Raw genomic sequence first — 27,960 nt, 5'->3', positions numbered from 1 at the left:
AAAAACTGGCATCGAGCAATATTTTATTGTGATTAAAAAGTCATGACTTTATGAATTACAAAAAAACCCCAAAAAACAACAACAACAACAAAAAACCACCACTCTTGCATTACAGGCATACTTCAGAGATACTGCAGACCACTGCAATAAAGCAAGTATCACAATAAAGCGAACCACATGAATTTTTTGGTTTCCCAGTGCATATAAATGTTATGTTTACACTATACTATAAAATGTGCAATAGCATTGTCTCTAAAAAAACAATATACATACCATAATTTAAAAATACTTCATTGCTAAAAAATGCTAACCATCATCTGAGCCTTCAGTGAGTCATAATCTTTTTGCTGATGGAGGCAATTGAAATTGCCTCCATGCTGATGGCTGCTGACTTAAGCAGGTGGTGGTTGCTGAAGGTTAGGATGGCTGAGGCAATTTCCTAACATAAGACAACAATGAAGTTTGCCACATCAATTGACTCGTCCTTTCACAAACAATTTCTCTCAGCACGTAAAACTTTTTGAAAGAGTTTTACCCATAGAAATCTTTTTAAAAATTGGAGTAAATCCTCTCAAACCCTGTCCCTGCTTTATCAACTAAGTTTATGTAATATTCTAAATCCTTTGCTGTCCTTTCAAGCATCTTCATAGCATCTTCACCAGGAGTAGATTCTATCTCAAGAAACCACTTTATTTGCTCATCCATAAGAAGCAACTCCTCATCTGTTCAAGTTTTATCATGAGATAGCAGCAATTCAGTCATATCTTCAGGCTCCACTTCTAATTCTAGTTCTCTTGCTATTTCCACCACATCTGCAGCGACTTCCTCCACTGAAGTCTTGAACCCCTCAAAGTCATCCATGAGAGTTAGAATCAACTTCTTACAAGTTTCTGTTAATGTTGATATTTTGAACTCTTTCCATGAATTACAAATGTTCTTAATGGCATCTAGAATGGTGAATCCTTTCCAGAAGTTTTTCAATTTCCTTTGCCCAGATGCATCAGAGGAATCACTATGGCAACAATAGCCTTACGAAATGTATTTCATAAATAATAAGACTTGAAAGTCGAAATTAGGGACTTCCCTGGTGGTCCAGTAGGTAAGACTCAGCACTCCCAACGTGGGGGACCCGGGTTCTATCCCTGGTCAGGGAACTAGATCCCACATACATGCCGCAACCAAGAGTCCACATGATGCAACTAAGAAGTCCACATGCTGCAACTAAAAGATCCCGTGTGTTGCAACTAAGACCCGGAGCAGCCAAAATAAATAAATAAATAAAATCTCTAAAGAAACATGTTGAAATTACTACCTGATCCATGGGCTTCAGAATGGATGTTGTATTAGCAGGCATGAAAATAACATTAACCTCATTGTATATCTCCATCAGAGCTCTTGGGTGACCAAGAGCAGTAATATTTTGAAAGAAATCTTTTTTTCTGAGAAGTAGGCCTCAACAGCAAGTTTAAAATACTCAGTAAACCATGTTGTAAACAAATGGGCTGTCATCCAGGCTTTGTTGTTCAATTTACAGAGCACAGGCAAAACAGATTTAGCATAATTCTCAAGGGCTCTAGGACTTGGGGAATGGTAAATGATCACTGGCTTCAGCTGAAAGTCACCAGCTGCATCAGCCTCTAACAAGAGAGTCAGCCTGTCCTTGGAAGCTCTGAAGCCAGGCATTGACTTCTTTCTAGCTATGGAAGTCCTAGATGGCATCTTCTTCCAAGAGGAGGCTGCACCGAAAATTTGTTGGTTAGTGTGGCCACCTTCATCTTGATCTTAGCTAGTTCTTCTGGATAACTTGCTGCAGCTTCTACATCAGCATTTGCTGCTTCACCTTTTATGTTATGGAAACAGCTTTTCCCTCAAACCTCATGACCCAACCTCTGCTAGCCTCAAAACTTGTTTCTGCAGCTTCCTCACCTCTCTCAGCCTTCCTAGAATTGAAGAGAGTTAGGGCTTTGCTCTGGATTAGGCTTTGGCTTAAGGGAATGCTGTGGCTGGTTTGATCTCTATCCAGATCACAAGAACTTTTCTCCATATCAGCAATAAGGCTGTTTCACTTTCTTATCACTTGTGTGTTCACTGGAGTAGCACTTTTAATTTCTTTCAAGAACTTTTCCTTTGCTTTCACAACTTGGCTAACAGTTTGGGGCAAAAGGCCTAGCTTTCATCCTATCTCAGCTCTTGATACGCCTTCCTCACTAAGCTTAATCATTCCTAGCTTTTGATTTAAAGCAAGAGATGAGCAACTCATTCTTCCACTTTAACACTTAGAGGTCATTGTCGAGTTATAAATTGGCCTAATTTTAATATTGTTGTGTCTCAGGGAATAGGGAGGCCTGAGGAGAGGGAGAGAGATGGGGAATAGCAGTAGGTGGAGTAGTCAGAACTCACAACATTTATCAATTAAGCTCACTATCTTATATGGGCACACTTTGTGGTCCCCAAAACAATTACATTAGTAACATCAGAGATCACTGATCACCACAACAAATATAATAATGAAAAAGTCTGAAATATTGTGAAAGCTACCAAAATGTGACACAGAGGCATGAAGTGAGCAGATGCTATTGGAAAAATAGCGCCAATAGACTTTCTCAAAGCAGGGCTGCCACAGACCTTCAATTTGTGAAAAACACAATATCGGCGAAGTGCAATAAAGTGAAACACAATAAAAGAGGTATGCCTGTTATCTTTTATATTAAAGAATCCAAATTTTTGAATAGTTTGATGTTGGATTTGGATATAACGAACCAGAAATATATTCAGAACTTAGCTAAATTTAGGTAACCCCCAAACTCAGATACAGCTTGTTGATAAAAATTGTCAACAAAAGACTTATGTCTAGAATATATAAAGGACTCTAGACTCTCAGAAAACAATCTGATTAAAAAATGGGCAAAAGACTTGAACAGAAACTTTCCCGGAAAGGATGTGGATGGCAAATAAGCACATAAAAATAGGTTCAGGGACTTCCCTGGTGGTCCAGTGGGTAAGACTCTGTGCTCCCAATGCAGGGGGCCTGGTTTCGATCCCTGGTTGGGGAACTAGATCCCACATGCATGCCGCAACTAAGAAGCCCTCATGATGCAACTAAAAAAAAAGATCCCACATGTCACAGCTAAGACCCGGTCCAGCCTAAATAAATAAATAGTTAAAAAAAATACATTCAACATCACCAGCCATTAAGGATACGCAACTTAAAGCCAAAATTTGATACCACTACACATATATTAAAATATCTAAAATACAAAATAATGACAACACCAGACGCCGGTGAGGATGCAGAGAAACCAGATCACTTATATGTTGCTGGTAGGAGGATAAAATGGTCCAGCTACTCTGGAAAATAGTTTGGCAGTTGCTTTTAAAACTAAATATGCAAATACCATATGACCCAGCTATTGTATTTTGGGGCACTTATCCCAGAGAAATGAAAAATTATGTTCACACAAAAACCTGTACATGCATGTTCATAGCAATTTTATATGTGATAGCTAAAAAACCAACAAGTCAACAAATGAATGGTTAAACAAACTGTGGTATATACATACCACAATCTCAGCAATAAAAAGGACCAAACTATTGATACAAGAGCTTGAAGAAATCTCCAGGAAATTATGCTGAATGAAAAAGCCAATCTCAAATGGTAACATATGCATGATTCTTTTGTATAACATTTAAAAAACAGCTTTATTGGGGCTTCCCTGGTGGCGCAGTGGTTGAGAGTCCGCCTGCCAATGCAGGGGACACGAGTTCATGCCCCGGACCGGGAAGATCCCACATGCCGCGGAGCGGCTGGGCCCATGAGCCAGGGCAGCTGAGCCTGCGCGTCCGGAGCCTGTGCTCCGCAACGGGAGAGGCCACAACAGTGAGAGGCCCGCGTACCACACACACACAAAAAAGCAGCTTTATTAGGATATAATTCATGGATTCATCCATTTAAAGTATACAGTTGAGTGGTTTTTAGTATATTCATAGACTTGTGCAGCCATATTGAACAATTTTTTACTTTTTAAATTGAGATATAATCCACATACCATAAAATTCACCCTTTAAAGTGTACAATTCAGTTTTTAGTATATTTGTAGTTGTGCAACCAACACCATGATCTAATTCCAGAACATTTTCATTATCCCCTAAAGAAACCCCATACTTGTTAGTAGTCACTCCCCATTCCCCCCTCCTCCTAGCTCCTGGCAACCACTAATCTGTTCTGTTTCTATGGATTTGCCTATTCTGTACATTTTATATAAATGGAATTGTACAATATATTGCCTCTTGTGACTGGCTTCTTTTCATTTAGCATAATGTTTTCAAGGTTCAACCATGTTGGAGCATGAATCAGGACTTCATTCATTTTTATGGCTAAATAACTTTCTACTATATGGATATACCACATATTGCATATCTACTCATCAGCTGATGGATATTCGGGTTGTGTCCACTTTTTGGCTTTATGAAAAATGCTACAGTGAACATTCATTTACAAGTTTTTTTGTGAATATATTTCTAATTCTCTTGTCTATATATCCAGGAGTGGTATTGTTGGGTCATGTGATAACTCTATGTTTAGCTTTTTGAGTACATGACTTTTTTTTTTCAGTATATAACATTCTTGAAATGACAACATTTTAGAAATGGAGAAGACATTAGTGGTTGCCAGGATTTGGGGATGGGAAGGAAGTGGGTGTGGATAACAAATGGCAATGGGAAGGATCTTTGTGCTGTTAAAACTAACTGTTCAGTATTTTGACTGACTGTTTAGAACTTGATACACACAAACACACAAATGAGTACAAGTAAAACTGGGGGAACTTGAATAATATTAGTGGATTATATTGTATCAATGTCAATATTTAGGCTGTTACATTATACCATAGTTTTGAAAAATTTGGGAGAAACTTTGCAAAATCTACAGTGGATCTCTCTGTATTATTTCTTAAAACTGCAAATGAATCTACAATTAAAATTTCAATTAAAATTAATAATAACTGGTTCTCATATATTTTTCTTTAGCTGCAAAATTTATATTGCCTCCATTCTCCCCTCCAGAGCTGGCTGCATCTACCAGCTTTCTACTGTTTGCCTTTTTACTACACTAAGGGAAGAAAACATCTTATCTGCAAAAAACACTGTCATATTGCCCTCACAAATAAAAGTTTCCATGAAAATCAAATTAAAAATACTGGCAAAACACATTAAATTTATCTTCAATTTAAGACACTAGGCCTTATTGTACATATTATCAGTAATTTTTTTTACAAGTTGTTTAACTTTTTTTTTTTTTTAATTTTTTCTTGGCCGTGCCTCATGGCTTGTGGGATCTTAGTTCCCCAACTAGGGATCGAACCCGGGCCCCCTTCAGTGGAAGTGCCAAGTCCTAACCACTGGACCACCAAGGAATTCCCTGTTTAACTTTTACTACTACAGCAGCCCACCTAGCACTATGCAAGAGTTTTAGCTAAATATCATATTGCCTAAACTAGACAACACAATCACCAACTGAATACTTTAATATTTATCCCTTCTATACCTGGCTTTTCCTAAATATAGCTCTCTTGCACCTGTTTCTCCATTATTGGACAGAAACACATGATAATTATTTTTGTATGTCCCACAAAGAGATAAAGTTAATTATAACAAAAGATTTAAATGTATGCAGTGAAGAGAAAAACTGTCTCATCAAGACAATTGTGTTCCTGTAGGATTAAATAATAAGTTATTGGAAAAGGGAAAGATGACTCATGCTGAAGGTACTCTACTGAAATCACTAGACTTTTTTTTTTTTAAGTAAGTTTGACACAGTTAAACTGTCACTAATTTTTATTAAATTCAGAAAATGCCAATATGAGCTATGGAATACTTTTTAACGTATATAGTATCTAAAATCAAGTCAAAATGAGACCTTGTAGAGCCTTTTAGATATCTGTTTTGACAAATAGATGAAAAATATGTATAGGTACCAAATGCTTTATGTACATGTAGAAAATTGCTTTTAAAAAGTACTTGGAAATTCTTGAAAATAGCTTACATATTTTCTTTAAACAAGGTTTAAAACCTGTCTTTTTTGACAATTTGGTTTAAAAGTTTTTTTATGAATTAGGCATAGACATAAACCCTAATTGAATCCAAATCCAAATTATCAAAAATCCCAAACTTCAGAAGTATTAGTAGTAAGTTATTCTGTGGAGAAGAAGAACAATGCTACCCATAGTAAAACTGCTACAATTTTCAGGGATTTGCATCACATTTTTTTCCTGAAAGAAAAAACTAAGAAATGTCTCCAAAGTGTAATAAGATTTATTGTATCTATGTAAATTATGTTTAAATTTAATTTCTATTCACCTCTCTATGCTAAAAGAGGGAAAATGTTAGCATAAAAAATTGAAAGAAATTATCTATCTATCTATCTACATGAAACCTGGAGTCAGGCTATTGATAGATAAGATAGCAGAAAAGAACTTTAATGAGGTCCTGAGCAGAAAAGAGGTCTCAAGGAATAAAGCCACTCTTATGGGCTGAGTGTGTCCCCTCAAAATTCATATGTTGAAGTCCTAGCCCCTAGTACCCCAGAATGTGACTGTATTTGAGGATAGGGTGTTTAAAGAAGTAACTATGTTAAAATGAGATCTTTAGGGTGAGCCCTAATTCAACATGACTGATGTTCTTAATGAGAGGAAGAAATTTGGACACAGTGACCAAGCGAAGACACAGAGAACAGATGGCCATCTACAAGCCAAGGAGATAGGCCTCAGAAGAAACCAACTGTCTCATCATGAAAAAAAAAAAGTAATTATGTGAGGTGGTGGACGTATTAACCAACCTTATTGTGGTAATATTTTGCAATACGTGTGTATATCAAATCACCACATTGTACATCTTAAATTTACACAATGTTATGTCAGTTATATGGCAATAAAGCTGGCGAAAACATTAAAAAGAAGAAACTAGCCCTGCTGACACCTTATGTTGGACTTCTAGCCTCCAGAACTGTGAAAAAATAAATTTCTGTTATTTAAGCCACCCAGTCCATGGCACTTTATTATGGCAGCCCAAGCAAACCAATACAGACACCATAGATAACTACTTATTCAAAAGGGTGGTCAATGTCCCAATAAAAGCATTTAGAACATTTTACTTAAAGGTAACCATAGAGGCAATACAGACATAAGCAGCCACATCATGTTACCTTTAACAATGACAATGGCCTTTGGGATTCCAAACTTGGTTACCTATCTCTTGCAACAAATGTTTAAGGGTGCTTGAGTTCAACTAAAGAATTCCTATAGGCACTCTCTAGTTCATCACAGGGTGTCAAGGCATTTCCTACAAATGTGGTTTCTTTTTCATCTGTTGATATTACTCAGATGTTTCATTAAGTATTTAATAAGAGCAGTGGGTATTTGCCATTTGGTGCTATATTGGAAAGTGGGAACTCACCCTTTCCATTGAAAAATGCTTAATACATGTAACTATTATTATTATATACATTTTGAGCATGGCAGTTCCTAAGCAATGTTCTAATACTACAGCATTCAGCAGTAACTCAAAAGCGGCACTACATATTATACCATCTTCAAAGGGACTTCTCTGGCAAAAGACAGATTTGGGTCTACATTAGTGCTCCTCGGTGATAAGAGGCTTCAATATTGAGAAAACAGCAAAACTGAGTTCAGATAATACTTTGAGCTTTTTATCAGAATGTTTCTCTCCCTACAGAGGATATAATTTCCCATGGTGTTTTATTTTCAGGTAATCCGTATACCTCAGCTAAAAGATTCTTGTATTTCACCAACAAACCAGCAAGGTCAGGATGGACTGGGTCAGCTGCCCTTTTGTTGCACGTGATTGGGTTCCTGGTGGGAACCACTTCAAGAGGTGGATCAAAACAAGCCTACAAAAAGAAATTTCAAATTAATTAATTAAACATGTAACTATAGATCAAAAACCGCAATGTTTTAGCCCACACAAACTCAAGTAAGTAACTCTAAATAAAATACAACTTTAAAATATTGATTTTGAGGTGCTATCCTAACAAATGAAATAGGTCTCAAGAAAGCAGCAAGTAACATGTTAACCTAAAAGGCAACTTTACATTTTTCTAAAAATTCTTACCTGACAATTTACAACACCAGTGATAAGTAAATGCAGCACATCTAATAAACATAATTTCTGAGAGTGTAGGAATCAAGAAAACACATATAAAATGTCTGGGGAAATTTTAATTCACATCTAGTAAAACCTTTACAGAAACTTGAACTATTATAAGGTCACTGATGAAAGATTTACCAGTATTTGTTTTATTTTTGATTATAAATCAATTCCTATGCTTCTATAATTATACAAATTGATTTTTTTAAAAAATCTGATTTCAGTAAATCAACATCAATTTTGTGTTTCTTTCACACCTTACTGAGGGTAAAAATTAGGGAGATTTACCTGTATTGCAATATCTCCTCCTATTGTCAAAAGAGTGTATAATGTTCTAAATTTTAATTAGCATAACTGGTTAAGAACAAAGTTTATATGATTCAAATGAAGCCAAGAAAAATGTGTTAATCTAAATCTCTAAAAAGTATAAATATATCACATGGTGCTTAACGTATTAAAGGAACAAAATACATTTTTCTAAAGTTATCAGGTTTTAGAATTTTATGCTTACCAAGATACTAGGAACATAGGCCTGCATAAGAGAATACAAAATAACTATGTTTAAATGTTTAAAAAAATAGAGAACTTTTGAAAATGTGATTAAGTCACAAGAGACCACAAAGAATTAACATATTGGAAAACATGTTGGAAAAACAACCAAATAAGACTCTTAGAAATAAAAAGTGTAATCGTTTTAATTTGAAAACTGAATGGACACATTAAAAAGCAACTTAGACATAGCTGAGGAATGAGTGAACTCAAATATGAAGGAAATTATCAAGCATATAGGAAAAAAAATAAATGGTGAAAGAGAGTTTAAAGGCAGAGAGATTGAAATGAGAAGGCCTATCATACGTCTATTTGGAGTCCAAGAAGGCTACATTCTAGAGAAGGGGGAAGAGACACTATGTGAAGAAATAATGTTTTGATAATTTTACAGAATTGTTGAAAGATTCCAATCTAAGTGGTCTAGCAAATACCAAGAAAAGTGACTAAAAAAAATTTCTTTACCTCCACACTCATAATGAAACTGTAGAACATAAAGAAAGATCTAAAAAGCAGATAATAGAAAGGACAGATAATTACAAAGAAATAGCAGTTAGACTGGTGAGTGACTTCTCAATAGTAACAGAGGCTGAGAAACAGCAAAATGATATCTGTAATGTACTAAGAAAAATATATCATCTTTTATTGAGTCTAAGATGCACAAATTTTCACATCTCTGCAACTGGGCTGCAGCTTAAAGTTGATGCTAATTCATATATGGATAGGCTAGCTGAAAACATACTTTTGAATTTCAAAATAGTGGATAAAATAGTAGTATTTCTTCAAATCAAGGATATAAGGTAACTGCCAACCAGAATTTTACACTTAATTATGTTTTAAGATTAAGAGTAAAATAAAGATATTTTAAACAAACAAAAATTGAATTTACCACCAATAGGTCCTCACTTAAGAGAATTCTAAAGGATGCATTTCACATAGAAAGAAAATGAACTCACAAAGTCTGAGATACAAGAAAGACTAGTTAAAAAAAAAGAACAAACAGTAAATATTATGTGGGTATATTTACATAAGCGTTAATTAATTTAAAAAGTGTGATTTATGGGATTGAAAATAAGGAATAGAACCAATGCAGGACAAAAAAAAGCATATACACTGAGAGGAGAAAAACAGTTTAAAGCACTATAAAATATTCATATTTCTCAAGAGTAATCATACAGATTTCAGTTAACTTTGCTAAGTATATATGTTAAAGCAACTAATATAACTAGTTAAACAATAGTCATACAGCATATAACTTATAAACTAGTAGAAAAGGAAAAAATAGAATGAGAAAAAAGAAATAAATGCAACACAACAAAACAAAAACAATCAGTTTTTGGTATGAAAGAAGGAGGGAAGAGGAAACAAAAATAATGGGACAAATAGATTACACATATGATGATAGAAATACACCCAAATAACCAGTAATATCAATAAATGCAAATGGACTAAACTTTCCAGTTAAAAGCAAAGATTAACAATGTTATTCAAAAAAGCAAAAAACTGAAAACAACCCACATGTTAAATAAGAGTTTAATGGATAAGTAACTTATGGTATATTTGTACAATAGAATAATTATTGAATAATTGTACATAGATCAACACAAATCTCATGAAGTAAAAGAAGTGACAAAAACACAAAAGCAGTATAATTCCGTTAAACAAACTTTTAAAACAGATAAAATTAATATTTATTAGGGATACATATAGGAGTGATAAGACTAGGAAGAGAAGCAACGGAATGATAGACACAAAACTCAAATATCCACTATTTTTAAGTTTAGGTGGGTGTAAAGGGATTCAGTTAGTAAGGGGCACACAGGAAGGTTCTAAGGTACTGGCAGTGTTTTATGAAACTAGATGATAGGTTCATAGGTATTTGTTTTATTACCTAATCTGTGTGTATACATTTTACAGTTCTTTTCTATTTTTTATTCTATTTTTTCTATATTCTTTTATTCTATTTTTTTATTCTATGTTTTAAAAAAATCCATTCACAAAACAAAACTACATATTTTTTAAGATGCATATATATCCAAAGACATATGTCAAACATATTAAACTGAGATGAGATAGAAACGGAGATGGAGAAAAAATAAAGTGAGAGGGGTCTTGCACAGAAATATGATACTGTACCATGAACTAAGCATGATTAACTTGACTGTGTATCTGAGATCTAAAACAAAAGGGCAAATTGATTAAAATGTGCTAAATGTCTTATTTTTAGTACACCACAATATCACTAAGATTTCAAACACCAATAATAAAAAGAAAAAAATAATACTATGTTCAATTAGGTTTTTAATTTATAAAAGTAAGAAATATTCAACCAGCAATTAATTTTGTAGTCAAGTTCTTTCAAATACAGCTTGAAAACTTTTCTTATTTCATAGTTTAGAAGATATGAACAAGGAGACATGCTGTACAAGAATACTCACTGTAGCTTGTTTATATAAGAAAAAAACTAAAATGTATAAAAACTGATATATTACTATAATTTGTAATGGAATTCTATGCAGCAGTTAACATGCCCAGACTAAATTTATGTGAATCAAAAAGAACTACTCTCAAAAACATGATTGAGTGCAAATAGCAAGGTAGAAAGTTATGTCTAGTAGAATATCATTTATGTAATTTTTTAAATCCCCAAAACAACATAAGAAGCATTCACATATATCTAAAAACATGGACATAAAGGCTATACACTTAGTTCAGAAGTTATCTCTGAAAAGGAAATAAGGGCTACCCTGGTGGCGCAGTGGTTGACAGTCTGCCTGCCGATGCAGGGGACATGGGTGCGTGCCCCGGTCTGGGAAGATCCCACATGTCGCAGAGCGGCTAGGCCCGTGAGCCATGGCCGCTGAGCCTGTGCGGCCGGAGCCTGTGCTCCGCAACGCGAGAGGCCACAACAGTGAGAGGACCGCGTACCGCAAAAAAAAAAAAAAAAAAAAAAAGGTACAGGATGGTCCAGTAGTACTTTCACATAGACTTGTAATAGCAGCTGCCCTAACACCCTCATCTCTCACCACCCCAGTGGATTTAGATTTATTGATACTGAAGACACTTATTAAAGAACAATTATCTTTAATGAAACTTTAGTCTCGTCCCCATTTTAATTATTTGATACTTAAAATCATTACTATATCAATTCCTTTTCTAAGAACCAGAGAAGAGACTTAAAAGAACAACTAAAATTTTGGTGAATTGAAAACGGAGAATGAACTGCTCCTCAGTCCTGGCACAAGAATCATATTGGAGACAAAGGTTTTCTTAAGAATCCTATCCTCTGCTTTTATTTTTATTTCCTTACCATTTTATGAATCTTATGCTCTATTAAAAACAACTTATTAGTTTCACTCATATTGCCTCTAAGAAAAAAGCTACTATGTGGGCCAAAATATATCCCCAGAAGCATGAACTGATCCTGCAGTATCTCAAGTACCACCTCCTTCCTTGGTTCACACAAGGTGAGGGTAATCTCTCTCTCCTCCTGACTCTTATAGTATATGATCTATACTTTTCCTTTGATTGTTATCTCATTCAATATTGTATCATGGGGACTTCCCTGGTGGCACAGTGGTTGAGAGTCCGCCTGCCAATGCAGGGGACACAGATTCAAGCCCTGGTCCAGGAGGATCCTGCATGCTGCGGAGCAACTAAGCCCGTGCACCACAACTACTGAGCCCGCGCGCCACAGCTGCTGGAGCCCGTGTGCCTAGAGCCCGTGCTCCGCAACAGGAGAGGCCACCGCAATGAGAAGCCTGCACACTGCAGCGAAGAGTAGCCCCCACTCACTGCAACTAGAGAAAGCCCGTGCCCAGCAACGAAGTACCAACGCAGCCAAAACTAAATAAATTTATTAAAAAAATATATATATTGTATTATGTAAAAAATCTTATGTCTCCTACTAAATTAAAGGTACATTAAGAGCAGAATCTATTTCTGGTTTATCTCTATCATTCCATACGAGGAACAAAAACTACAGATTGAACAACTAAAGAACCCACAGTTCTTTCAAAAAAACCACCCTTATATACAAAGTTAACTTATATAGGTGATAGTACTGTTCTCCCAAACTTACCTTATAGAAATACAATAAAAATATAATAGGAGTCTGAAGTAAAAAATAAAATACAGCAATATGACACAATTATTCTGTGAATTTAGGTTTGTACATAACTTTATTTTTTACACAGTCATAAGATTCATCAATACTCACATTAGAAAGATACAGTATGCTACGCTTCATTTAGTGGAAAGTAAAAACCATAAATTTTTACCATATCAGGCACAAGAGAAAATTTCAAATCCAAGGTCAATTCTAGAAGAAACCTGAATTGTCCAGTATGAGTGGCTGCCCTGCACTATTTACCAAAAGAACGTTTGCACATCAAAGGAGCTGTTGCTAGGTGAACGCATCACAGAGGTCCAGGGAAGGGCAGAGACCTCCTAAAGTGATAAAGTAAGGCCTGTGGTTCTTTATTTCCCTAATTAATGAAGTGAAAACATAAATTGGCTTCATCAAGCATGAGCGAACTTAACAACTCTTAGGAAGGTGATCCCACTGAAAGTAAACATTCCAGCAAAGGTAAAACTTATATTTTGGAGCTTTCTTTTGTGAAATTCTTGGAATAGGTCAAATTTTTGTACTTCAATACCTACAGCTTATCAAGAAAGAAGTATTTTGAAAGGAGGAGAAAAATGATGATTCCATCTACAATTCCTAAAGCATAAGATGATTTGTCTGAAAAACTGGTATTCTAATTCTTAGAAATTATGTCCCTATTATGTATTCTTGATACCAGAATCACTGGAATTACACTTCAAATATCATCTAATCTAGTGGTTCTCAACCCTGCCCACCCATTAGAATCTCAAAGATAACTTCAAAAAATACTGATACTGGGCTTCCCTGGTGGTGCAGTGGTTGAGAATACGCCTGCCAATGCAGGGGACACGGGTTCGATCCCTGGTCCGGGAAGATCCCACATGCAGTGGAGCAACTAAGCTCGTGCACCACAACTACTGAGCCTGCGCTCAAGAGTCCGTGAGCCACAACTACTAAGCCCACGTGCCGCAACTACTGAAGCCCACATGCCTAGAGCACGTGCTCCACAATGAGAGAAGCCACCGCAATGAGAAGCACACTCACTGCAACGAAGAGTAGCCCCCACTTGCCACAACTAGAGAAAGCCTGCGTGCAGCAATGAAGACCCAACGCAGCCAAAAAAAAAAAAAAGGGAAAAAGAAAATACTGATACTCTGACACTACCCCAAGTTCTGACTTAATTGGTCTGCAGTGGAGAGCCTAAGCACAAATATTTTTAAAAATCTACACAGGTAATTCTAGTGTGACTTTAGGGTTAAGAACGACTGTCCCCCTATCTTTATTTACATATGATAAAAATGAGGCAGGGATAAAATTAGTATTAATAGGAATGAGAGTAATAGTTTAATAACTAAACCAGGAAAATAAGAAATATCCGTTTTTTTTCCCTCTAAAACTAGATTTTAAAAATTACATCCCCAAGCAGCAGAAACATAACTATGAACAAGACAGGAAATTTCTTATAAAGCTGAAATTCTGGTGGAAAAAGAAAAAGATAGTAAACAAGTATATAAATAGATAAAATCATTTTAGATAGTGTTCAGTGCTGTGAGTAAAATAAGCTAATGTATAGTAACAAGGAGGTAAGTGAGGGGGCAGTTTTTGATAATGTAATCAAAGAAGGCCTGGTTTGAATATATTAACATAAATCATATTATACATTTTACTGGATAACCTGCCTTGATCATTTAACAATTTGTGAAAGTTGCCTTACAGTGCATCTATAGTATATATCCATTGTTCATTTTTTTTTTTTGGTGGTACACGGGCCTCTCACTGTTGTGGCCTCTCCCGTTGCGGAGCACAGGCTCCGGACGCGCAGGCTCATCGGCCATGGCTCACGGGCCCAGCTGCTCCGCGGCATGTGGGATCTTCCCAGACCGGGGCACGAACCTGTGTCCCCTGCATCGGCAGGCAGACTCTCAACCACCGCGCCACCAGGGAAGCCCATATCCATTGTTCCTTTAACAACTTCATCCATCCTGATGGAGATTTTATTGTTTTTTACTATGTAAATTGATGCTGTGAGGAACACTTTTATACATATATGTTTGTATATACGTGTAATTATTACTATAGGATGAATTCGTAAAAGTGGAATTACAAGATCAAAGAAAGCACACATTAAAATTTTGATAGATGTTATCAAATAACCCTCAAAATTTTTGTAAAAATGGTACTTCTGCAGAAAGGATACACAGTTTTTCAAGCAATTACCATTAACAGGATTTGAATAAAAATATTTTATCTTTCTATTCTCTGTGAAATGATCGGTTCTCAGTCTTTATCTTATTAGACCAATGTGCAATATACTTGGCAGAATTAGTTACCTCTTACTCCTGTGAAACTCTTCTTCACTTGTCGTCTAAGGCTGCATGCTCTTGGAGTTTTTTCTCATAACACGCTGGACTCTTCAATCTTCCTTCCTGGTTCCTCCTCATCTCTTTGAATTCTAAACATTGAAGTGTCATAGGAATCAGTCCTAGGTCCTCTCTCTACCTACACTCATTCTCTTCCTGGGCGCTCATCCAATCTCATGGATTTAACTATCGTATCTCTCGTTTATATGAATATCACTAAGACATCTGGATGTCTAAGAGGCATCTAAAAACATCTAAAAACTTATTTCATCTCTGTAATGGCAACTCCATCTACCAGTTGCTCAAACCAATCCCTTGCTTTTTTTTTTCTTACACCCTACCTTCCTCTCTTTATTGAGGTTTCTGCTCAAGTCAGATTCCCCAGAGAAGCCTCTCTTAGCACATTTCTAAAACAGCACTCTCCTGCCTTCCACCACCATTCCCTATCCTCTTAGCTTGCCTATTTTTAAAAAATGCTAGGTCTCAATATCTAAAATTAGAGTACATATTTCTTTAATTGATCATTAGCTGATGTGGGGGGGGCAACTTTATTGGTTCACCGTGGTATGTCTAGCACCTAGAGCAGTGTCTTGTGTTGTTGACACAGTAGCTACTCAATAACTATCTGCTCAATGAATGAATGAATGAATTGTACAGGTCACATAGAGATATTATAGTTGAAAACCAGGCCTTTAAGTTGCAAAGGCAACATATTTGAAACATCCAGTTTTGGTCCTAATTTTAGGCACAGCTACGTATCTCTGACTAAGTTATCCTTCAAAGTCTATTTCTCCATCTGTAAATCGGGGTTTATGTCATCTTCCTCAGCAAACAAGAAGCTGTAGTCAATATCTATTTAATATTACAATCACAAAAGTTTCACTACCTGTAATTTTCCAGGAACATCTGATTCAGTTTTCGTCTTAATTTCAGTTGTCCAGGTATAACATAATGTTACGGTATGTATTCAGAAGTCCTTAACATTTTAAAGTTATTATACAGTTGGCCCTCAGTATTTTTGGGTTCCACATCCTCAGATTCACCCAATCCTGGGTCAAAAATTATTTTTTTTAACAAAGTTCCAGGGGCTTCCCTGGTGGCGCAGTGGTTGAGAGTCCGCCTGCCGATGCAGGGGACACGGGCTCGTGCCCTGGTCCGAGAAGATCCCACATGCCGCTGAGCGGCTGTGCTCGTGAGCCATGGCCGCTGAGCCTGCGCGTCCAGAGCCTGTTGCTCCGCAACGGGAGAGGCCACAACAGTGAGAGGCCCGCGTACCGCAAAAAGATAAAAAAATAAATAAATAAAAGTTAAACAAAGTTCCAGAAAGTTCCAAAAAGCAAAACTTGAATTTGCAGCATACCAGCACCTATTTATATAGCATTTACCCTGCATCAGTCATCTAGAGATTACTTATCTAGAGTAATCTCAGGAGTATGCATGGGAGTATGTGCTTAGGTTATATGTAAAAACTACGCCATTGTTTATAACGGACTTCAGCATTTGAGGATTTTAGTATCTGTGTGTCGGTCCTGGAACCAATCAGAAACTTGCAGGCCCTGTCCTAGCAAACACCCCGGCAGCCTTCCAAGAGGGAGGGGTGCCTGCCCCTGTCAGTCACTAGGCATCCAGTTTATGTAAGGCCCGCGTCCTTTCTCCAACCCCAGATCTGCGTGGGGGAATCTGGCAAAATCTAGACTCGCAAAGCTGACGACCTCCCCGTACTGGCCAACTTGGGGTTATCCACACCCTGAGGGAGCCACGCGGCGCTCCAGCTCCACTGGCCTGAAACAGCGGGCTGGGTTTCAACCATGGCGGAGTATCAGTTTCACCTGAGGAGATTTTTAAAGCAGTCAGAGGCGCCACCCAGACTGTCCGATTCAGTTTCGACACCAGTCTGACGGAGCCTGGGAGCGAGAACGCCGGACGCTGCCCCACACTCCGCAGGCGTACCCCCTGCCGGCCAGCCCGGGGCCCACCTAAGCTCCCCACGCGGGAGCCGGAGCACAACACTCCAGTAGAAGCCCCGCCCCCTCAGCCCACGCAGGCCTCCGGCGCCCGCCAAACTGGTCTCCCGCGAGACCGCCCCTTGGCTCCGCCCACTGCCCCGCCACCTAAAGGCTGGAATCGGGGGTGATTCCCTCTTCAGCTGCTTCCCTGCCCACACGATGGCGCATTCTCGCAAGGGTCCTTCCACCAGCCAATTATTTCCTCCATCCAGCCTTCCACAGAGTTCCCTCATCTTCCCGTGGCATTTCAGACCCTCTACTCTTCAGCTTTTCGCTAAGGGGCCTACGTCCGTCTGGACTGCGCACGCGCGCATCCATGACCGGGGGCGCACGCGCAGTAGCAGGGTCGGCCTGGGCAGTCGCTAAGCGCGTGTGTTGGGCAATCCCGCGCCGCAGTGGAGCGAGTCGAGCCTCGATTTTGTCGGTGTCCATTGTGGGCAGCGGACTTATATAGAGGTCATGGCGCCGGCGGAAATCCTGAACGGGAAGGTCATCTCTGCGTAAGGACCTGTCGTTGTTAGGGCGTGTTGGGCTGCCGGCAAGGGCTGTGAGCAGGGTGTGCAGGTCCCTAAGGACCCTTTTTTTTTTTTTTTTTTTTTGCGGGAGGGAGACTTGGAGCCTAAGAGTCTGGCCAGCCGGGTGGAGAGGGGGGACATTGTCCTGAGCCCTTCACACCTGAAGGCCGGTTCCCTACAACCAGAGAAAGGGGCCTGGTGGCTGTGCCCGCTGGCTCCTATGCTTCTGGGACAAGTCCTCTTACTCACCCCGACGACTGTGCTCCCAGAAGTGCAGCTGCCAGACGAGAGAGTAGTTTGGGTTGTCTGCAGCATCCCAGTCAGAACTCAGAAATCCAGTTAATTCCCTTGCCCTGTAATTTGGAGGTGAGGAGACTGAGATTAGTGAGGTAACAAGGTTACAAGGCTGATTAGTGGCAGAGAGTCTCCTTCCAGACCATAGCTTTACCCACTGCACCAGAGTCATCATTTGCTAAGTGGAACCCACTAAACGTTTTCTTTTTCCGTCAATTTCATGCCCCTCTAACAGCTATCTCCTGTATCCTGGTCCTAGATTTACTTTCTAGTTTGGCTCTTGAGTCCTGACAGTATTTTCTATTCCTTTTGACCTCTGCCATTTCTACCCTATGGGAAGTCTGAATGCTTCGCTAGTGTATATGATTGCCAGACTTAATTCCCTGGGAGTAACACCTGGCTGTTTTTTGTCTGGGAGGTGACTGGTGGGGAAAGATGAAAGTAGAAGGGGAAAGGATATATTTTGTGTGATCCACCTGGAGGTTGCTCTTGGGACCTTGGACCTCACCAGTTATTTGGTAACAACTGTAGCTGGCAACAATAATTGCCCCATGAAGCCCTAATTTTGTGAGCAGAGGTTTTTGAGTGAATTATAGAGTCATTGGCAGTGAAACCCACCTTGAGTTTCCTGGAAGATAGAGATGGTGGACAAAGAAGGTGAGATGTAAATTAGATGGTGGTGAATCTTTCACATTGGTGAGGAGGAACCCCAAACGTTTACATTAGAAATCACAATACGTACATCTGAGTGCTTTTCTGCATGTGGTTTGCTAAACTGCATTGTTTGTGCTTGACCTTCGTTTTTTGTTTGCTTATATTTCAAACCCAGTCACTTAATCAGTGGCTTTTCTTGGTAAAATCTTCTTTTTAGAAAGACTGGTTGTGAAGAGATAGTTTAGGTTTGCTTCTTGGCAGGCTACTGAGAATAGGTGCTTACTGGATATGTTTTGGTTGAGTGGGGAGCAAGTTAAATATACTTGTAAGCTCCATAAGGGCAAATACATGCATTGTCTTATTTGTGTCTATATCCAAAACACCTAGAAACCTTCTTTCACTCCTTACTAGTTTTGTGGCATTAAGCAAATTAGCTATCCTCTGTGCCAAAATTTTCTCAAATGTAAAATAAAGATAATATCTAGGCCATTGAATTGTTAGGAGAATTAAATGAGTTCCTAACTGAAGAGCATTTAGAATTGTTCCTGGTACATAATAAGTGTTCAGTACAAGTTAGCTGTTAAAGATTAGTAATTAGTTAATGTATACAGAGATGATTGATTCATTATCTCTTTGACAGTGATAGTTGCTTAGATTCATTCCGTTTTTTTTTAAAAAAATGCCAGGATCTTCATTGCCACCTGCGGGGTCTTCGTTGCGGCACGCAGGATCTTTAGTTGCAGCATGTGGGATCTAGTTGCCTGACCAGGGATCGAACCCAGGTCCCCTGCATTGGGAACGTGGAGTCTTAGCCACTGGACCACCAGGGAAGTCTGGCCTTGAGATCTATTTCAATGGTTCTCAACATTAGCTACAGATTAAAATCACCTTGGGAGCTTTTTGTTTTTGATATTTCTTTTTATTTACATATGAATACATACAGAAAAGTGCAACTGTCGTCAGTGTAGAGCTCAATGAGTTTTTCATTACTGAACTTGAGTAGCACCCAGTAAGAAATGACATTTTTGGCATTCCAGAAGCCCCTCTCTCACTCCCATCCCATCACCATCCCCAACAAAGGTAATCACTATCCTGACTTCCAACACTGCAGATTAGTATTGCCTGGTTTTGAACTTTATATAAATGACATCATACAGTATAAAGTCTTCTGTGTCTGGCTTCTTTCAGTCAATGTTGTGTTTCTTAAATTATTTCATGTTGCAGGTAGTTGTAGTTCATTTACTCTCATGGCTGTTTTGTATTCTATGTGAATATGCCACTATTTGCTTATCCATGGACATTTTGGTTTCTAGTTTTGGGTGATTATGAATAGTGCTATGAGCATTCTTTCATATGTCTTTTCATGGAACATATAATATATACCTTTCTGTTGGTTACATCCCTAAGAGTAGAATTGTGGAGTAATAGGACATATATATGAGCAGTTTTATATAAGTAGAAATTGCCAATCTTTTCCAAGGTAGTTTTACTAAATTATATTCATAGGAAGCGTCAATGCTTGGTACCACACAGACTGATTTAATTGGAATTTCTAGCAATAAGCCACTGGACTCAATATTTTAAAAATCTTTTAAAAGCTCATTGTTTGATTCTAATGCATCTTGAAGGTTGAGAACCACTTATCTAAAGCCTTAACTCTTTTTTTTTTAATATTATTTTTTTATTTACTTGGTTGCGCTGGGTCTTAGTTGCGGCACACGGGCTCCTCAGCTGTGGCATGCGAACTTAGTTGCGGCATGCATGTGGCATCTAGTTCCCTGACCAGGGATTGAACCCAGGCCTCCTGCATTGGGGCCACAGAGTCTCAACCACTGTGCCACCAGGGAAGTCCCTAAAGCCTTAATGCTTAAGTCCAAGTTTCATCAATGAGGAGGAATAGGGCAGTGATTTGGTGGCAGGTACTGAAAGCATTCTCTGGAAATGACTGTTCCAGGTACTGTTCCTCTCCCTTGTTGGCTCAGAAGTAACATAGCTAACCTTTTACAGTGCCCTGTGGTTGAGCAATCAATTGAACTAATTGATACTAGTTCCTACTAACACAATTCATAAACAAGCACCAAGACTAAGGATTTTGTGCTTACCGAAGATTTTTCTTTAATGTGCTTATAAAATGGCTCTTTCAGATGCTGCCACAGCTTGGCACCTTGACCTTCATGGAGAGCTTGACTCCAGGAGCAGGTAGAGCTCACAATTCCTCAGAGAAGAGGAGCTCTGGAACAGGAGACGGCCTGCTTGGTTGATGAAGTAGTGCAGTCCCTCAGCTCCCCATGCTGAGGCTGCAGCAGGCAGCTGACCCTTGGCCATGGCCCTGGGGGAATCCTGAACAAGAAGGTGGTTCTTAGAGCTTGAGCAGGTTGGGCTGCAGGTAGAAGGTCTGGGCAGGGTGTCCCTACCTTCCTCTTTTACTAGGCCAGGGACACTCTTGAGAGGAAAGGTAAGTGAACTTCTTGCATTGCAGCCAGGGATCCTGGAGTCAAAGGGAAGGGTCCCTCATTCCCCAGATTTGCAGGTCAGCTTCGTTGTTTGCCACCACTGTTGGGCCTCTCTGGGGACCAATTTGCAAGCCTTCAAGCTCCCTGGGCAGTTTCTTGTCTGATGTAGTATATGAATTGTAAAATTTCTTCCTTGAGGGAGGAAGGATGGGGCAAGTCAAGAATTCCACAGTCAGAATTTCTCTAAAATCTAGTTCACTGCCCATCCTATCCTGCAAGCTGAGGAAATAGTTGAGGCAAGAAAAGTGTTGTGATTTGGCCAAAGGTTACTTGGCTGGTTAATGGCAGAGGCTCAATTAGAACCAAGGTCTTAACCCAGTACATGGTGCTTCTTACTTTGTCAGGCACTTACTACTTTTGCTAAAAGGAATTTCATAAACTAATTTTTTTTTCTTTATAGCAGTCTTCCTCTTGCCGTGCTTCCCATTCTGCTGAGAAGGCCATCCCTGACTTTTCTCTACTTTTATTTATTCTCCCTTTATATCTTTCTGGTAGCCAGGACTGGACAAAATTCATCATTCCAGATTCCTTCTCTGCCTATGGGAAACCTGGATCTAGTTGCCAGTTGTGTCCCTTTGGAAGGAACACTTCCATTTCTTCCTTAGGGGAGTTCCAAGGTTATAGCCTGGATTTGAAAATTGGGGGAGATCTGAGGGTTAGGGACAAATATCTGTTTTTGGATATTTATTCACTTAATAAATATCTGTGTGCCTCCTATATGCCGGGCACTTTTCAAAGCCACGAGACTATAACAGTCAACAAAACAGCCCACATCCCTACCCTCGTGGAGTCTCTTGTCCTGATACGTAGAGACAGATGGTAAAATTGGTAAAACAGAATGTAAGGTAGTGAGAAATGCCAAAGAGAAAACCAGAGCAGGGAAGAGGGACAGATTTCTGAGGCATGGGGGTTATAATTTTGAATATGGGAATTAAGCTCATACTCATTGTGAAAGGAACTTCTGGGCGAAGATTTGAAGGAGGCGGGGCCGTGAGCCTGCCAATGTAAGAGGGTTCCTGACCAAAAACACAGCCTGTGCCATGGACCTTTGACCTCACCAGTTATTAAATGACTGCTTTGGGGTCAGCAGTGATGGCCTCCGAGAAGCTGAAGGTGAGTAGAAGGGCTGAGGGAAAGAGCACCGATGGTGGTGAGAGCCTACCCTGGCTTAAGGGAGGACCTCCTAAAGAGATTATACAAAGGCAGGGGTGGAAAATAGTGTCAGAAGAACTGCCCTGATTTGGCTTTTAGACCAGAAACCACAATTCTTATATACGTGTGCTTTTCAGAGTGGGGCCTGCTAAGTGTTGTGTGATTTGTTTGACCTTTCCTTCTGTTTGTTTGCTATAGTTGAGCCTGCTCCCTCCATGGGTGGCATTTTTCTTGATTAAGTCTTTTAGAAAGACTGAAGAGACAGATGGTTTGCCACTTGTCAGGCCACTGAGAGAAGGTGCTCTGAGTTGTGGGTTGAGCAGAGCGGGCTGGTGTGTTTGTAACACAGCTCCCTGTGGGTGGTATCCCCAGAGCTAGTCACAGTGCTGCTCCCTCCTCCAGAATCAGGGGGTGACTTAGTTTACCTACTTGTGCCTTAGCTTCCTCATCTATATGTTGGCCACCTAATTCACAAGGTTGTTAAAATTGAATGAGTCATGACTTGTAAAGCATTTAGAGCAGTCTCTGGCACATAGTTAAGTTGTAATAAATTGGTACTTAGAGAGTACCTGCTGAATAAGCAAGTGATGTTTGTGTTTATCCAAGCTTTATCTGCGGCAGCTGGCTTATTATCTTGAGCCTTAAAATTAGAATGTATCCTATTGTTCAAAGATAAAAATGGAACCATGACTATATGTTTAGCTACAGGGTTAGAAGAACTATTTTCTGTAAAAAGAGTTTGCTCACCACAGTGAAGTTGATAAGCTTTTCATTTTGTCCTGTAGACAAAGTACCTGAAGGCCTTTTTGTGCTTAAAACGATTTGCCTGTAATGAGCTCCAAAGTGTGGGCCTTTCTGAAGGTCCATGGAACCTTGACTGTCAAAGCTGGCTTCACTCTGGGAGCCTGTGCAGGAGAGCAAGTGAGAGTTCCTGAGAGTGGGACCTTCTGCTGGCCACCCAGCCAGGCTATTGGATGTGTTGCTATTGTGAATAGTGCTGCTATGAACATAAGGGTGCATGTATCTTTTTGAATTATAGTTTTGTCCAGATATATGCCCAGGAGTGGGATTGCTGGATCATTTGGCAACTCTATTTTTAGTTTTTTGAGGAACCTCCATGCTGTTTTCCATAGTGGCTGCACCAATTTACATTCCCACCAATAGTGCAAGAGGGTTCCCTTTTCTCCACACCCTCTCCAGCACTTATTGTTTGTAGATTTTTTGATGATGACTATTCTGACTAGTGTGAGGTGGTACCTCATTGTAGGTTTGATTTGCATTTCTCTAATTAGTCATGTTGAGCATCTTTTCATGTGCCTGTTGGTCATCTGTATGTCTTCTTTGGAGAAATGTCTGTTTAGGTCTTCTGACCGTTTTTTTGATTGGGTTGCTTGTTTTTTATTGAGTTATGTGAGTTGTTTATATATTTTGGAAATTAAGCCCTTGTTGGTTGCATCATTTGCAAATATGTTCTTCAACAAGGACGTAATTTAATCTTTTTTTTTTTTTTTTTTTTTGCGTTATGTGGGCCTCTCACTGTCGTGGCCTCTCTCGCTGCGGAGCACAGGCTCCGGATGTGCTGGCTCAGTGGCCATGGCTTATGGGCCCAGCCGCTCAGCAGCATGTGGGATCCTCCCGGACCGGGGCACGAACCCGTGTCCCCTGCATCGGCAGGTGGACTCCCAACCACTGCGCCACCAGGGAAGCCCTAATCTTTTAATTTGACTTAACTAACTAGGAATTTGAAATATATGCCTTTCTTGGAACACTAGGTGGCCTCAATTCTTTTTACAAGGAACTACATGTTAAGTTTTCCAGAAAATTTGAAGAATTTTTTAGCAGTGTAACAGTTGTAATGAAACATAAAACAGCAAATGAACAAAATGAAAATAAAGCAGATGAAATCAGACATTTGTGTTGTACTGCATTGTAAAATCTTATAACAACAGTCTCCTTGTGGGGGTGGGGGAGGGTGAGAAATGTCTGTCCTTGTTTAGAATAGCCCTGCATGTTGAAGATGAATGTTCTTGATTTTTCTCTGATTAGTTACTTAAAGGCCTATTCTGTGGACCTTTTTTTTTTTTTTAATTAATTTATTTATTGGCTGCATTGGGTCTTCGTTGCTGTGCGCGGGCTTTCTCTAGTTGCATTGAGCGGGGGCTACTCTTCGTTGCCGTGCGCTGGCCTCTCATTGCAGTGGCTTCTCTTGTTGGGGAGCACAGGCTCTAGGCGTGCGCACCTCAGCAGTTGTGGCACGCGGGCTCTAAAGCACAGGCTCAGTAGTTGTGGCACACGGGCTTAGTTGCTCCGCGGCATGTGGGATCTTCCCGGACCAGGGCTCGAACCCATGTCCCCCGCATTGGCAGGCGGATTCTTAACCACTGCGCCACCAGGGAAGTCCCCTCTGTGGACCTTTTGAAGATCACTTGCAAATTCCTCTAAGCCTGTGCTACATTTCAGTGTTTGTTGACTGGGCAACTTTTTTCCCGTCATGTAGATTTCTTAGCCATGTAGCTAAATACCCATTACTGCCTCCTTTTCCTACCTGTAGCTTCTGTTGAAATGTCCTTGTTACATTTTATTTTAGCAATACTTTTTTTTTCTCAATCATAAAATGTCCAAAATTTGAAAATAGGCCATTATGTAAAACAGAATGAGTTGGAATTCATAGTGGACTTTTTGAGGAATAATTGTACAAGACTTGAGGCAAGAGATCTGGGTGACTGTTAGAGATACTAGGCTCTGACTAGGACTCTTCAAGGGTGATGCGATTCTGTAGGGATGTACACCTTTGACTTTTGTTGACTAGGCTCTTTGACAACTATATGTGGGAGAAGTCAACTTGGAGAAAACTGATAGTCACGCAAATAACTCTTATCCATAGAGATTCAAACAAATTTTGACAGGTTGAACTATAAATGATTTCCACTGTGATTTTTGCACCTTAGAAAAGATAACCGCAAACATTGCATTTTATTGGCCAGTAGCAGGGTTTCTCATCCTTGGGCACTATTAACATTTGGGCTGGACAATTCTTTGTTGTTCTTTGTCCCGTGCATTGTAGGATATGTGATTGTATCCCTAGCCTCTACCCACTAGATACCAGTAGCAACTTAGTTAAAACTGCATCTGTGTCTGTTCATGTTTAATTAGCTATGACTATTTTACTAGTATCTGTCCATCAGGACCAGAGAGACTTCAATGGTTTACTGCTACTTGGTCCTGCTACCTTCATTGGCACTCTTGTACTGATTTCTCCTACATCAAGATTGAGATATGTCTTCCCTTAGATTTTAGAGAATGTTGATGGAAGATGGTGTGACTGGCATGTGTAGTTCTATTCAGGGATCAGGGGTGTTTCTCCACATGCCCACTTCTGCCTCACTTTGCCCCCAGAATCTTTACCAGGATGGTATAACTCATGGGGCCGAGGATAGAAATGGGAGGCATCTGCAATTCAAGGAAGTTTCTGTTTATTTAGGAGGTTTCAGTGATTCGAAAGTTGTTCCATTATAGCATTTATACTTTCTGGAAATGAGCTATAAAAATTAAAGGGGTTCCCACCATTTAATTCATCACAGCTCTATGACCCTAAAATAAACAGACGAGGGAGGGAGTATTAATTTTTCTCTCCATGTTCTTCTTCTGTAGTTTCTTCAACTTCAGACACACCTGACACTTGGCTTTTGTTATTCCACTTTTTGTTTTAAGGTGCTTCAGTTAGTGGCCAACCAAGAAAACCGGGCAGGAAAAAAATTTTAAGGGACTTAACAGAGACGTAATTACAATTGTCTTGATTTTTTTTCTTTTTTCCTCACCAGGGCAGAAAATTTTCCACTGGTTGCTTTAGTGTTCTGGGCTGTCTAGTTCTTGCTGATTGTGGCTTAAAATGAGACTTAAAAATGTCTCATTGCTATTCTGGTCATGTCTCAGAGGCCCAAGTGTTAGCTTTTAAACAAATCTTTGTAGTTGGAAGAATATCCCTGCTAATGCAACTTTTAAAACAGTCCTGCTTCTTAGAAAAAGTTTAAGGGAGTCAGTATAACTGATCTCAAGCTATAATCTTTTTTAGGGGAAAAAAATGCATACTTAGACCCATTTAAATTATAGCATAGAAAATACAGAACATTTTGTTCTTTGCTCTTAACCTACTGGGCTGAAACAACATTTTCCACCTATACCACCTTGTAGTACTGAGTTCCTGTAGCTTGCTACCTGCTGGGTGTAAGTATTATTTTTATTTGTCCCTAGATTCCTTCCTTGGGTCTCAAATGCTTACTTATTCTACAATCCTTATAAGATTTGGTAAATAAATTCACTGTATCAGTATGAAGTCTGCTCTGTTCTTAAAGTATTTGTAGTTGTCCGTCTTCCCAGCTCCATTTCACACACCCCAAAACCTGAGAGTCATCTGTAGCCCTGGCATTTCCTCTGTGTTTCATGTTTAGTATATCTAGAATACATCTGCTTCTTGCCAGCTTACCACTGATACCTTAATCCAAGCCACCATCACCTCTGGCCTGGATTTTGCAATTGCAGTGACTTCTTGCTGCTGTCCCTGATTCTCACCATTCCCTCTCGGGTCTGTTCCCAATTCAGCAGCCAGAATAATCCTTTAAAAATGTAAGTCCAGGGCTCACTTTGGCAGCACATATACTAAAATTGGAACGATACAGAGAAGATTAGCATGGCCCCTGTGCAAGGATGACATGCAAATTCATGAAGTGTTCCATATTCTTGGTGCTGATGAACCTAGTTGCAGGGCAGGAATAAAGAGGTAGACGTAGAGAATGGACTTGAGGACATGGGGTGGGAGGGTGAAGCTGGGGTGAAGTGAGAGTAGCATCGACATACATACAGTACCAAATGTGAAATACATGGGTGGTGGGCAGCAGCAGCATAGCACGGGGAGATCGGCTCGGTGCTTTGCGATGACCTAGAGGGGTGGGATAGGGAGGGTGGGAGGGAGGCTCAAGAGGGAGGGGATGTGGGGACATGTGTATGCATATGGCTGATTCGCTTTGTTGCGCAACAGAAACTAACACAGTATTGTGAAGCAATTATACTCCAATAAAGATCTATTTTAAAAAAAATGTAAGTCCAATCATGTCAGCCCTGTTGAAAACCCTCTAATGGCTTCCCATCACATTTCAAATAAATGACTGTATACCTCATTTGATTACTGCTTCCCCTTGGGCCTCAATTACCCACTCAGAGCCTTTGCACTTGCTGTTCTTTCTGTAAATTGGCCCTGGGAAAGCCACCCGACCTGACTGCTTAGAGCCTGTGTCTACATCTGTGAGCAGGGATAAGAAAGCTTTTTCTCCCTCACGTACTTCAGAGGGTTATTGAGAGTCTCAGACGTGTTCAGTTCTTCTCACTGTTCTGTCTCCTTACTGTTTCACATTGTGCCAGGAATGGTGGGCTCTTTACCCCCACCCCCACCCCAAACCGTGGGTTTTGTTTGGGTCTAGAGGGTTAAGGAGAAGCAGTGGAAACCTTTGCTTAGCACTTTGTGATCATACAGTGGTTGGGGGAAGGAAGGGGAGAGGAGAGAGTGGAGTCTGGAAACTTGGCCCCTGGGAGAGACAGACCTTCTGCAGCTCCCCGGGCAGCACTTTTGATCATCATGCAGGAGAAACAGCTGTGGCT

The 27,960-nt window shown here is 39.6% G+C and overlaps 1 protein-coding gene, 1 long non-coding RNA gene and 1 other non-coding gene across 9 annotated transcripts in view; 2 read left to right on the top strand and 1 right to left on the bottom strand.

Annotated features, from left to right (window-relative positions):
* Nucleotides 1-6: 6 nt before the first annotated feature.
* On the bottom strand, nucleotides 7-17,499 carry LOC137222443 (uncharacterized). Of its 3 annotated transcripts, none has more exons than XR_010942453.1 (3): nucleotides 17,286-17,499; nucleotides 15,145-15,266; nucleotides 7-7,903 (listed from the first exon to the last, which is right to left on the bottom strand). It is a non-coding gene; the product is annotated as an uncharacterized lncRNA (long non-coding RNA). The 3 variants fall into 3 exon arrangements; XR_010942448.1 differs by having other exon boundaries at nucleotides 16,061-17,353; XR_010942451.1 differs by having other exon boundaries at nucleotides 17,004-17,353.
* Nucleotides 17,489-27,960, top strand: part of MTHFD1 (methylenetetrahydrofolate dehydrogenase, cyclohydrolase and formyltetrahydrofolate synthetase 1) — a 58,743-nt gene continuing 48,271 nt past the window's right edge. For 2 of the 5 annotated variants that reach the window (XM_067733488.1, XM_067733469.1), the window contains exons 1-2: nucleotides 18,616-18,646; nucleotides 20,788-20,842. In XM_067733488.1, coding sequence (XP_067589589.1) covers nucleotides 18,631-18,646; nucleotides 20,788-20,842 — 71 coding nt within the window. In that variant the 5' untranslated portion in view covers nucleotides 18,616-18,630. Of the gene's footprint in view, nucleotides 17,737-18,615; nucleotides 18,647-20,787; nucleotides 20,843-27,960 lie in introns of those variants that run through there. The other 3 variants (XM_067733497.1, XM_067733478.1, XM_067733507.1) reach the window with 3 other exon arrangements.
* LOC137208191 (U6 spliceosomal RNA) lies at nucleotides 26,941-27,047 on the top strand. The gene has a single exon (XR_010935525.1). It is a non-coding gene; the product is annotated as a U6 spliceosomal RNA (small nuclear RNA).

The sequence above is a fragment of the Pseudorca crassidens genome, chromosome 1 (assembly GCF_039906515.1).
Source record: "Pseudorca crassidens isolate mPseCra1 chromosome 1, mPseCra1.hap1, whole genome shotgun sequence".
In the NCBI taxonomy this organism is placed as follows: domain Eukaryota; kingdom Metazoa; phylum Chordata; class Mammalia; order Artiodactyla; family Delphinidae; genus Pseudorca; species Pseudorca crassidens.
The sequence above is the reverse complement of the archived record's forward strand: the minus strand, read 5'-3'. Positions and strand labels throughout refer to the sequence as shown.